Below are 12,701 nucleotides of genomic sequence, written 5' to 3' on the forward strand. Positions count from 1 at the left end.
TATCCTAAAAGGTCAAGTGTCTTGCTGAGTAATTTCAGAATCAGAAGTTTCCCTTCCTGTCATGGATTCCCCTTCCTGGTTGAAAGTTTCCATCTGTCTGACTGGCTTTACCTAGAAAGCCGGGCCTTGGGGACATACTTGTGAACAAGGGAAAGATTAGAGGGGGTTGTTGCATGTTATTCCCTCAGTTGGAGGTTTTCCCTTGCGGATCTATTCTAGCACTGCTGAGGGTAAGAGGAAGTCTCCGTGTAATCAGAGCACTAGAGTCTGACCACAGACATGCACAGGCACACATGTGCTAAATCAAAAGGCCACACTAATGGTCTCGATGCACATTCTAGCCCTCAGAACCAGAGGTTAAACAAACTCAGTTCTGTTTTTTTTTTTTTTTCCTGTCTAACGACGGAGGCAAGACTAGATAACTTCTAAGAGCACTTCTAGGCTTAGGACTCAGGCCACAAACTGTAAGTCTTCTGAGCTTATATTTTACCCTGCTGTTTGGTTTGAGCCCACCATGGAGGCCATGTAGCCAGGCTGGTATTTGCTCGTTCATAACTCAAGCAAATTCCTAAACCATCATCATTACCTATGTCCACTTCATCAATTTATATCATCTTCCAACCCCTGGTGACATTGAGTTTACAAACAGTGTAGAACACAAGTTGTTTGTTTTCTGTAACAATACTTTTTCCACTCCAGCATACTGACTTTTATTTTTCATTTCATAACATCCCTGCCAAAAATAACAGTGAAATCTAAAGATATCTGAACATGTGGTATGTAAAACAAACACTAAATTATAAATCTAAATAATAATTGCACTTCCATTTGTGTGATTACTTTCATATGAAATTAACTCTTTGGGTTGGGATATGTGGTTGTTGTGTGCTTGTGTAGCTGGGGAAGAAGGAGATTGGAAGTGATAGATATAAAGCAGGAGATAGTGAGGCCAACTATGATAGTACCTAGAAAGTTGTACTCCATAATTATCTATTGATGTATGAATAAATGAATGAACAGACCACTGAAAGACTGACGCCAGATTAAATATTTAGTATTTTTCCACCTGCCATAATTTAAAATTGAAATCACAGAAGATCTATATTCCTGAAAGACTTTATACTTTTTCTTAGAAATCTCCCTCATGCAACACAGTGTTTGGCATTGTGTCTGGCGGTCAATAAGTACTTAATAATAAAAATAATAAGAGGAATGCCAGCAGCAGTTCTACAGACTGTACTAAACACCTCAGTTTTATTATCTCATTTATTCCTCATAGTAACACTGAGACAGGCTGGGACCTGGGACACTTTGCCGCAGTGCTTGCACCTGGACAAACGTCTTCTTGAGCAACAAAATACAAAGAAACTGTAAAGGACTAAAAATAACTGCGTGCATTCCCAGTTGGGGCAAATTATGGACAACAAGATACAAAAAGACCAAAAAAATCCCAACTGCCACTTCTGAAGAGCCAGGAGCAAAAGGAGGGCACTGCCTATGCCTCCTGCACACAACACCACCAAAGGGGTGGGCAAACCACCTAAGGCCCCCCCTCCAGCCTGACCCCTGGACCTGCCCATACTCTCACCCCATATAAGGATCCAGCTCACCCCCCCCACCCCGTTGCTTGTTTTTGCTCCTCCCTGCTAGAGCAGGGGCCCCAATAAAGCCTTGCCTGAATTTCTTGTCTGGCCTCTTATCAATTTCTATTGATTAAAGAGGTCAAGAACCTGGGTCTGTAACGACACTGTAAAGTTGGCACTATGAGTTTCATCCATAATACAGATGAGTGAAGACAAGGTTAAATTATTAGCCAACTTCACAAAACTAGTTCTGTGAGAGCCATAACTCAAACCAAGGTGTATCTTGCTTAAACCCTTGCTTTAACAAATGAATAAGTGCACGACAAAATGAATGCAACTATCCTGTGTTTTTATTACTGGGGCAACTTGGTAAGGGTTGGGTAGAGGAGGTTTAATTTACTCAGTGACCAAGATCTTTGTTATACCAAACTCCCAAAGACACCAAGGTATCACTATGGCCTCAGAGAGTTCACAAGAAAACCTGAGAAACTGAATCACTGGGAAAAGGATACTAGAATCAGATGGAAGAAAGTTCAAGAGAAACACATAGGTATTCTATGATACTAATTTCTTCCATCTGGTTGATAGTCATCAATAGAAGCAGTGAAGCCACGTCATTCATTTTTTTAAGAATTATGTCAAAATTCCTATGTTTAAGTGAAACACTATGCTGAACATAAGCTCATTTTCCTTTAACAAAGATTCTCGGGAATCGGCAGCAACTCACAGCCATCACATCGCTCAATTACACTGTACTGTAGGTGTACAAATGAGGCTAAGAGATGGTTCCTGAAGAGAATGATGGATAATCCACCTCTTATAAGAGAAATTTTTTTCTTTCTTTTTTTCTTAAAGTCTCCTTCTCTTCCGTTTCCTCTCTCCTGACTCCCTTAATTTCTTTCTCAATCTCTTCATATGTTAAATAACAACTACAAACTATATCTTTGGAAATCTATACATTTCAAAGCCAATGTTTTTACCAAGATGGTATATGTCACAAAGTACCATATTGGAACACCTGATATTGCAATTTGTATAATTAGCCACCATAATTAGTTGACTAAATGACTCTGTGAAAGAGAGCTTTTGTTAATCAAATGTTGTACATGAGGAAATAAATTCAACGTGTTTAAGGGGCTTGTAAATAACAAAACTGGGGCAGGAACTGGTTATAAATTTATAGCCTTTAACAACAGGCATACGAGTTGATTTGGGGACTAGCTCAATCCTATCATAGAAATGACCATTTTTTTCACCGCCATATATGGTGATCAGTTTTTGAGCAAGCTAGTTGGGTGGGTTGTAGTAGCATGACAAACTTTTTTGTTCCTGGAAGGCAGTTTGGGAGTTTAAAATGTGAGCAGCCTTTCTCTGCCTTCTGTGTTATCACCTACCAAAGAGTAGTAAAACTTCTGAGTACTGAAATAAACCCCAGAGAACAATGAAACTTACTGATAATTTATATAGTAGTTTGCAACTATTTAACATAAAGAACACAATTTAAAGAGTAGTGCAAGAGCAAACTGGAGAGGGTCTTTAGACAGAGAGAAACTGGGAATGTATAAACTACAGAGAAAGACGAGAGAAAGAAAGTGGAAGTGTCTCATTTAGAGGCTTAGCTCATTTTCTTTTGATCTAATCCTTTTGTCTGTCAAATCCTTCCTTACCACTGTCATTATAGTTGGGCTGTCTCCTATATATGGAAACTTCCAGACTCCACTCCCTCATCTCCACCCACAATAAAAGTCAAATGTGTCCCGCATTTATTAAATTGACAAACATAACAAGTATCTAAACAGCATTGGAGACCAAAGAGTTCCTTGGCATTCTCAATATATATATTTTACATTTCAGCTTCCCCCAAATATCTTGCATGGTATTTAAACCACAAAATGACTGTGCCATTTGCGAAATGTCTGGTTATTCATTTTTTTATTCCAACCAATGCTAATGTGTCCTAAGATACCACATATGACTACCCTCTTAAGGCATTTGAATGTGCAATTATCATCCACAATACCATCATAAGAGAGTAATAAAGACAGATTACCTGGGGTTAAGAGGATGACTGACATAGTGATGAGTGAGCATACAACTAAAATCACCAGCAGGGCAATAGCAATTCCCTTCCAGTTTCTCTGTGGAGGGCTGTTACTTCCCAGTTCCTACCGAGATAGAAAAAAAAAAGAAGTTTCATAATTATACATGCTCCAAGAGAAATGTATTCATAAAGGAATGATTCAGTGCATGGAAGAATCACAGTTTGAAAGCTGACTAGAATCCTCTTCCTCTTCGGTAGCTCATTTAATTATTCAAAGGTGCATATATTATAAATGGCTATCTTTTGGGGGGCAATCTTATTTCTCCAAGAGATAAAGCAGCAAAGGTTTCTGCCTGCTGTCTAAAATGTGGATGGCATTAAAATACATTGAATATAAACACTAGGATGATAGCCAAAATACTCTGCAAAATAATTATGTAAATAAAGTGTGCCCATTTACATTGGAACCTACAATAAAGATTTAAATATTAATATTCCTGAAGCACTATAAGACTACTTTTCTAACTGGTAAGGGGAAAAAAGATTAGTGATGAGAAAATCATTCAAAATGCCCCCTCACTGCAGAGCCGTGCACATTTGTCAACTCAAAAGGTCCTTTTTTTAAACAGTTCCCCTACCACTCATAAATATCAACAGGATGTAGTAACTAAATTAAATGAGTGCTTCTATATCAATGGTTTACGACATCCTCTCCCTGGGCAGCATGCATGATATTGGCAAGGAGGTATGATTGATGGGGTAGGATAAACTTGAGCATCTCTTACAATACATATAGTAAAGCTTTTCATTTTTCAGATGATCTGTGTTCTATTCTGCTGACTAGAAATATATGAGCATCATTCACCAAAGTAAAGCACAGACCACACTAGTTTGAAATAAATGCCAGATTTTCTTTGTAATAAAGTTTATAAAACACTAAGCTTCTTGTTTCTTTCTTCCTACCCCAATCCCCAGCCTCTTTTCCTCCAGTCCTAATAGAGCCTTCTTTATTCAGAAATAGTCAAATGATCTGGGGACAAATGAAACAAAACGTAAAGGTTTCCAGTTCACTGTATTTGCACAAATCACCCAAGAAGCCACAGTCTTCCTTTAAACAAAGAGAAGTAAAATAGCAAACATTTGATAAACTATAAATGGCTTATTGTGACTCACAGTTTAAAGCACTGAAGCCAATTTTCATATAGGGATAGTGGCATTCAGTTCTGCAATAAACTCTTTGGACTTAAAGAACTAGGTCCTAAATAAATGCAAGAAGAAACCATGCGTAGGAGGTATTTTGTTATTGTTTGTTTTTCCCCTTCTCAGATCAGTAGCTTTAGGTTTTTCACTCTGATGAACCAAATCCGGCAGAAATCAATTCCAATCTTTTTTCTACAATGGCTCACTTCATACCTCATTTTCATGCTTATTAATGCTTACTGTCCAATACCTCTATCCCTTCTGCATTTTGGTTAGAATTTCCATTCATAAACTTATTCCACATAAATCGAAACAGTAGATTAGCAAATCATCAGCGTTTAAGTAACAGCATCAAGAAAAGCAATAGTTGTCTTAAGACCATAAACCCTTTTCTGGAATGCAACGTGACTGCAGGTTTATTGGGCAATTTCTTTGTCAGAATCTGTGTGGTGTGATGACCAGTTATTCTCCATATTAAGGCTCTATTTAAGACTACTCGGAAGCCAGAATGGTAGATTAGAGAGGCAATGCTACACGTAGATGCCTATGCTGGGCAAAAAGTTGTGAAACACCCATCTCAAGAGCTAAGAGATAATGAAAGAAGGGCAACAAACAATAGGAAGTGAGTATCTGGACCAAGAATCATAAACACTTCCATATTTATTAACTCAAAGGGAGGTAAGAAAAAGGAAAAAGAATAACTGTAAGCAATTATAACTGACTTCTCAGTCCAGTAAAGGAATCAAGGGGCAATGATAATTTTAAATCTACTGACTCTGATCTTGATTCACTGTCACTGGAACGAAAGGCAAATTATTAGACAAATGTGTTCAGAGTGTCTTTTTCAGTTTTTGAATATGATGTAACTATGCAATGCCTACCAAGCATTGTCTAACAGCAATAATAGATATCTTATTATGTGTCTCGTATTGTTCTGAGTACTTTATATTCACAATCTCACAAAATCCTCATGAGAATTAGGTGAGATTACTATTATTTTGACAAATCTGCAGATGAGAAACATGGGATTTAGAGAGATAAATACCAAACCACTTACTGCTAATAAGTGGGACATCTCAAGGTCCAATCCATAAAAGTCTAGCCTCAGAAACCACACTCACACACTATAATATGCTATTCTAAAAGGAGCTATTTCTTGAATCAATCAATAAGCCAATGAATCAAGGAATGATTTGAACCCCTACATAATAATAGTTGTACTTTAATACTTTTGATCTGAGAAAATTCACAATTTTATAAAAGCTCTTCTGAAGTCTGTAATGCTTTCAAATAAACTCATATTTTCCCAGGAATGGCAGACTAGAAAAAATATACCATTTTAAAAAATGGTAAAACACGTTTGAGTACAAAATACTTTTCTGTTCATAAAGTGATGCACATACGAATGTCTGGCTCCTCTAAAAATGACCCATCAATACCAAAAGCATCTACAAGTCCCTGTTTTAGGAACTGCAGACTTAATGAACTCTTACTGTAATTCCCTCCTTTCCATCCATCTTAAACTCCATTACCATTATAATATTTCTAAAGCACGGTTTTACTTACATCACTTTATTCCACAAAGTCCTTTAATGTCTCTACATTATCTAAAGAATTAAGTGCAAATGTGTGAGTCTAGAATAACAATGGTCTATAGCCAAGCTCCAGTCTTCTCATCCAACTTGATCTTTTTTTTTTTTTTTTGAGAAAGAACACTACCCTATACTGCTCTGATTACCATTTCCAACATATGCCTCAGATGCTTCAAACTTCACCTAACCATTCCACTCCCAGTTTTTTCTACAATTCCTTTCATATGCATCCAGTGACAGACATTGTCAATCATTCAACATCCTGCTCAAATGTCTCTTCTCTTGAAAATTTCCCCCAATTATGCAAGCCAGATATAATTTTCCTTCTGAAAAAAAAAATGCCTAAAATGCATTTTACCAATAGGTTTGAGACCAACTCTGCTACTTAATAGCTATGAGATTGCAAACAACATGCCTCTACAATTTCCTAAGCCTCAGGCTTTTTTTTTTAGCTGAACAACTGGAATAATAACAATAATTATTTTTAAATGTAACAAGGATTAAAACAAATTATTCAAACAAAGCTCTTACTTAAATGTACAATAAGACAGTTCACACTAAGTGAACTACTTGGAATGTTCTTCCTCAGTACAGTTGCACATGTCACTCTTTCTCTCTCATCATTTCAGGTCTCAATCTCAAATGTTCCTTCCTTTGAGAAGCCTTGCCTGGCCACCCTCTACAAAATAACATTCTATATCCGCTTCTATTCCTTCAATTAGCTTTATTTTTCTTCATATCATTATCATTTTTGAGTATATTATGTCATAGTAAATCATATATCTATAATAATATAAATTAAGTTGTTTAAATGTTCATTTTATCAGTCTCAGCTCTCCAGAATAGAAGCTTCGTGATGTCAGTAACCTAGATCATCTTGTTCTCTGCTATATCCCTAGGATTTTGAACAGTGTTTGGCACATACTAGGTATGCTATAGATAATAAACAAATGAATGAATGAATGAATGATAGCAGTTCTGATGATAATGATGATGATGGTGGTGATGGTAATGCTTAATGCCATGTATAAACAGCCATCATATCCCTGTCAAAGTTATCTCCTTAAAGTAAGGAGCACATCTTAGATAACTTTATATTCCTTAGATCACTGAACAAATTCTAGTCCTTTTAATAGGTACTTAGAAAATAGTTGCCCAGTTAATTAAATGGTATAAATGGTACCTGAAATGGTATAGAGCTACAGTGTCATTAGTTAAATACACATTAATAGTAATTTTTAAAAAAGGAACTACTTGCTATAGATAAATTTGATTGCAATTATTTTTAGCTTCATTTATCTGATGCTTGTATCCCAAAATACCGTTGCCATTCTTCAGTTTATCTTCTTCTTCGACAACCTCAATAATTTCTATTGTTGCTGGAAGTGGTTCTAATTGGCTCTGCTTTTCAATGACTTCCTCCTAGCCAACACCTGAAAACATACATGCCAGGCCCACAGGACAGGTTTGTGCTGGGCAGCAGCCTGACCTTGCAATGTCATCATCTGAATGCTTTGGAGGCAGCACAGAGTCAATGTTGGGATATTAAATTCCCTGGAGAGGTTTGAAGGTATAAGAACAAATGTTTAAGAATCCATACATACAGTTGTTTTTAAAGTCAGTCCTCCAGTGGATAGATGCATAGGTTAAAACACTTGTGTCCAACTGCAGCTGATGTTCAGTGTTGTGATTGTCTAGAGATGTTTTGGTGCTGCAGGCCAAACTAAACTCAATCTGTAACTTAGTTATTTATGTTGTGTTTTCTGCCAGTCAAATTACTCATCACCCTTTAGAGAACAGTTTAGTTTATAAGAGGGATGTTCATGACACACATCGTTTACCTAAATCCAAATGCATTTTTAATTTGTTCAAATACAAAGGAAAAAAATGCTAGAAATCATAAGCAGAAAACATCCAAGATTTATATATAATTTCCTTGGGCAAAATAAGGAAAAAAGCCAAACCAACAAATTCAATTTTCTTAAAAATAAGAAAAAGAATATAAATGTATATAATAAATATAAATATATATTCCACTTGTAGTTCCCCTTAAAAAACTGCATGTTCATCTGCCATATGCATCATGAAAAGAAATATGATCCCTCCATATTAAAATTGTATCAAAAAGTAATAACATTTACAGGAAGATACAAGGAGGAAAAATCATCGAGATATTGAAATTATGTCTGTAGATTGGATGAGGGTGTGTTTTAATAAAAATAGATTTTTTTCCATCACATGGTGTTCAAATTCACAAATGTGAATAGTCTCAACTGTGAATAGGTCAAGGAACAGTCCAAAGCATTTACACTTAATAATTGGAAAATATCTTAAAGGAACTTAAGGTACTTTTAAATGTTGTATATTGTTTCATGATATTAGAAAAGCATAGCATTAAGTTAAGACTTTTAAAGCCATCTGTAAAATAATGATGAAAAAATTGATTTAAAAAAATCCTTTTACATCATTCTTAGAAATGTTTAGCCAGCTCTAGCTTGAAAGACCTTGAGATATGGGTATTCAGCAGTTGGCTAATTCTCTTTAAATCATTCTATTTAACAAAATGCACTGGAGTCTTTTAGAATATAGAATATTACACTACATGCAACTGGGAAAACAAATTAAAATAAGAACTGTCCCCAGTGAGTTTAAACACTAATGAAGATTTTGTTTACCACCAGTATAGTACAAAGTTGAATAAATAAAGGTAACCCAGCAAATCACAGAATTTTTCTATGGGAAATGAGGGGAGAAGTTATTAACTTCCTTGTACTGATACAATTTTTTTTCTTTAAGCATTCATACAGCATTTCCTAAGAAATAAGGTGCTAGATGTGGTGGGATTATAGAATTACATATATAAAATCTGGAAAGACAAAAGGAATCAGAGGATTTTTTTCTTTTTTAAATAGGTGGAAAGTGTATAAAAATACACACTTAGGTATTGGAAAATGGAACAAAGTGTGCATTTTTTTCTTTCTAGCAAAAATAATAATTGACAATATTTACAACCTGGAATACACCAGTAAACGTAAAAGAAATTGAGACAATTTTTTATATAGCTCCACAAAATTACAAGGTCACAGATTTTGCCTCTAAGACACAAATAATTCCTGTGCCATTTGAAACATTTTAGAGTATACTGAGAGAAGGAAAATTCCAAAATTTTAATGTTTACCTTGTCTTGATTGTCTGAAATAGAAAGCACATAAAAAAAAAATTTAAGCTCAATTTAAATAAAGAAATAAATGCAAAAGTACTAAATAAAATTTTAATGAATTCAATGCAGGAGCTCAATATAAATAATAATTAAATACTGTGAGATATTTCCACCACTAGGAGATATAGTCATAGTTCCTTACAACATTTACTGATATCAGTAAAGAAAATTATAATCATAGAGATTGTTTTTCATATTTAATTTGCAGTTTAATACTTGTAATACCTACTGCTTCTTAAAATTGCCCATTATATTTGTGGACATTCACAAGTTCCTCATTTATCATGCTTCTCCAATTAGAAGACTCTATGCTAAATAAAGTGCATAGTTTTGGTAAATGATCATATTTCATACAGAAAGTGATACATTTTTTTCAAAATTACATCTATTATAGTTTTGTGTTATCAGTGTACATGAGGCAGTGCTGAACAAGTGCTACTCATAGTATGAACTATAGACAGCAGCATCAGCATCACCTGGCAGCTTATTAGAAATGCAAGACGAGAGTCTCTTACTGCGATTTGCTCTATTCTTTTTTTAAAAAAATTCTGATTTGGTTTTATCTCTTCAACATTAATTTGTTTATAAAAGAACTAGCAATTATCTCAACTGTAATTTGTCATTTATAACTCCTTGATAATTATATTTGTTTGTGACACACTCCTAGATGGATCACCATTAAATTAGAAACAAAACAAAGATGACAGCTATCATCAATATATTTTTCAGTAATAGTTTCACATTTCTATTATCATGATTTAGAGCTTTGGCTGATCATCTATGATTCTGAACCTGTTTAGGCTTCAAAACCAAAACTAAAACTGTAAAAGAAGCAATTAAAAAAGCAAACAAACAGATCTGATATCAGGAAGATGGCAGACTAGGATTCTCCAGGCTCTCATTCCCTCATGGAAACATCAAGTAAACAACAATAGAGTGATTAAAATAGCAGTATGGGAGCTCCAAAAACCAGTGAAGGATATGCAGCAACCAAGCAAACGCCAATCAAGAAAAAGTCACACTTAAAAAGGCAGGAGGAGGAGAGGAGAAGATGACAGAAGAGAGGAAAAGATGGCGGAAGAGTAAGACGCGGAGATCACCTTCCTCCCCACAGATACATCAGAAATACATCTACACGTGGAACTGCTCCTATAGAACACCCACTGAACGCTGGCAGAAGACGTCAGACCTCCCAAAAGGCAAGAAACTCCCCACGTACCTCGGTAGGGCAAAAGAAAAAAGAAATAACAGAGACAAAACAATAGGGACGGGGCCTGCACCAGTGGGAGGGAGCTGTGAAGGAGGAAAGGTTTCCACACACTAGGAGCCCCTTCGCGGGCGGAGGCTGCGGGTGGCAGAGGGGGGAAGCTTCAGAGCCACGGAGGAGAGCGCAGCCACAGGGGTGCGGAGGGCAAAGCGGAGAGATTCCCGCACAGAGGAGCGGTGCCGACCAGCACTCACCAGCCCGAGAGGCTTGTCTGCTCAGCCGCCAGGGCGGGCGGGGGCTGGGAGCTCAGGCTCGGGCTTTGGTCGGATTGCAGGGAGAGGACTGGGGTTGGCGGCGTGAACACAGCCTGCAGGGGCTAGTGCGCCACGGCTAGCCGGGAGGGAGTCCAGGAAAAAGTCTGCAGCTGCCGAACAGGCAAGAGACTTTTTCTTGCCTCTTTGTTTCCTGGTGCGTGAGGAGAGGGGATTCAGAGCACCGCCTAAACGAGTTCCAGAGACGGGCGCGAGCCGCGGCTATCAGCGTGGACCCCAGAGACGGGCATGAGACGCTAAGGCTGCTGCTGCCGCCACCAAGAAGTCTGTGTGCAAGCACAGGTCACTCTCCACACCGCCCCTCCCGGGAGCCTGTGCAGCCCGCCACGGCCAGGCTCCCGTGACCCAGGGACAACTTCCCCGGGAGAACGCACGGCGCGCCTCGGGCTGCTGCAACGTCACGCTGGCCTCCGCCGCCGCAGGCTCGCCCCGCCTCCTCCGTACCCCTCCCTCCCCCCGGCCTGAGTGAGCCAGAATCCCCGAAGCAGCTGCTCCTTTAACCCCGTCCTGTCTGAGCAAAGAACAGACGCCCTCAGGCGACCTAAACGCAGAGGCGGGTCCAAATCCAAAGCTGAACCCCTGGAGCTGCGCGAACAAAGAAGAGAAAGGGAAATCTCTCCCAGCAGCCTCAGGAGCAGCAGATTAAATCTCCACAGTCACCTTGATGTACCTGCATCTGTTGAATACCTGAATAGACAATGAATCATTCCAAATTGAGGAGGTGGACTTTGGGAGCAACGATATATTATTTTTTCCCCTTTTCCTCTTTTTGTGAGTGTGTACATGTATGCTTCTGTGTGAGATTTTGTCTGTATAGCTTTGCTTTCACCATTTGTCTTAGGGTTCTGTCCGTCCGTTTTTTTTTTTTTTTTTTACTTTAAAAATTATTTTTCTTTTTTTCTTAATAATTGTTTTTTATTTTAATAACTTTATTTTATTTTATCTTTATTTTATTTTATCCTCTTTCTTTTTTTCTTTCTATTTGTTCTCCCTTTTATTCTGAGCCGTGTGGATGAAAGGCTCTTGGTGCTCCAGCCAGGCGTCAGGGCTGTGCCTCTGAGGTGGGAGAGTCAAATTCAGGACACTGGTCCACAAGAGACCTCCCAGCTCCACATAATACCAAATGACGAAAATCTCCCAGAGATCTCCATCTCAACACCAAGACCCAGCTTCACTCAATGACCAGCAAGCTATAGTGCTGGACACCCTATGCCAAACAACTAGCAAGACAGGAACACAGCCCCATCCATTAGCAGAGAGGCTGCCTGCAATCATAGTAAGGCCACAGACACCCCAAAACACACCACCAGACGTGGACCTGCCCACCAGAAAGACAAGATCCAGCCTCATCCACCAGAACACAGGCACTAGTCCCCTCCACCAGGAAGCCTACACAACCCGCTGAACCAAACTTACCCACTGGGAGCAGAAACCAAAAACAACGGGAACTACGAACCTGCAGCCTGCGAAAAGGAGACCCCAAACACAGTAAGATAAGCAAAATGAGAAGACAGAAAAAAACACAG

General features: G+C 38.1%; 1 protein-coding gene across 1 annotated transcript in view; it reads right to left on the reverse strand.

Moving 5' to 3' along the window:
- DPP10 (dipeptidyl peptidase like 10) overlaps nt 1-12,701 on the reverse strand; it is a 685,728-nt gene that overhangs the window by 514,348 nt on the left and 158,679 nt on the right. The window contains exon 2 of the mRNA XM_061199257.1: nt 3,634-3,748. Coding sequence (XP_061055240.1) covers nt 3,634-3,748 — 115 coding nt within the window. The remainder of the gene's footprint in view (nt 1-3,633; nt 3,749-12,701) is intronic.

Source organism: Eubalaena glacialis, chromosome 1, assembly GCF_028564815.1.
Source record: "Eubalaena glacialis isolate mEubGla1 chromosome 1, mEubGla1.1.hap2.+ XY, whole genome shotgun sequence".
NCBI classification, from domain to species: Eukaryota; Metazoa; Chordata; class Mammalia; order Artiodactyla; family Balaenidae; genus Eubalaena; species Eubalaena glacialis.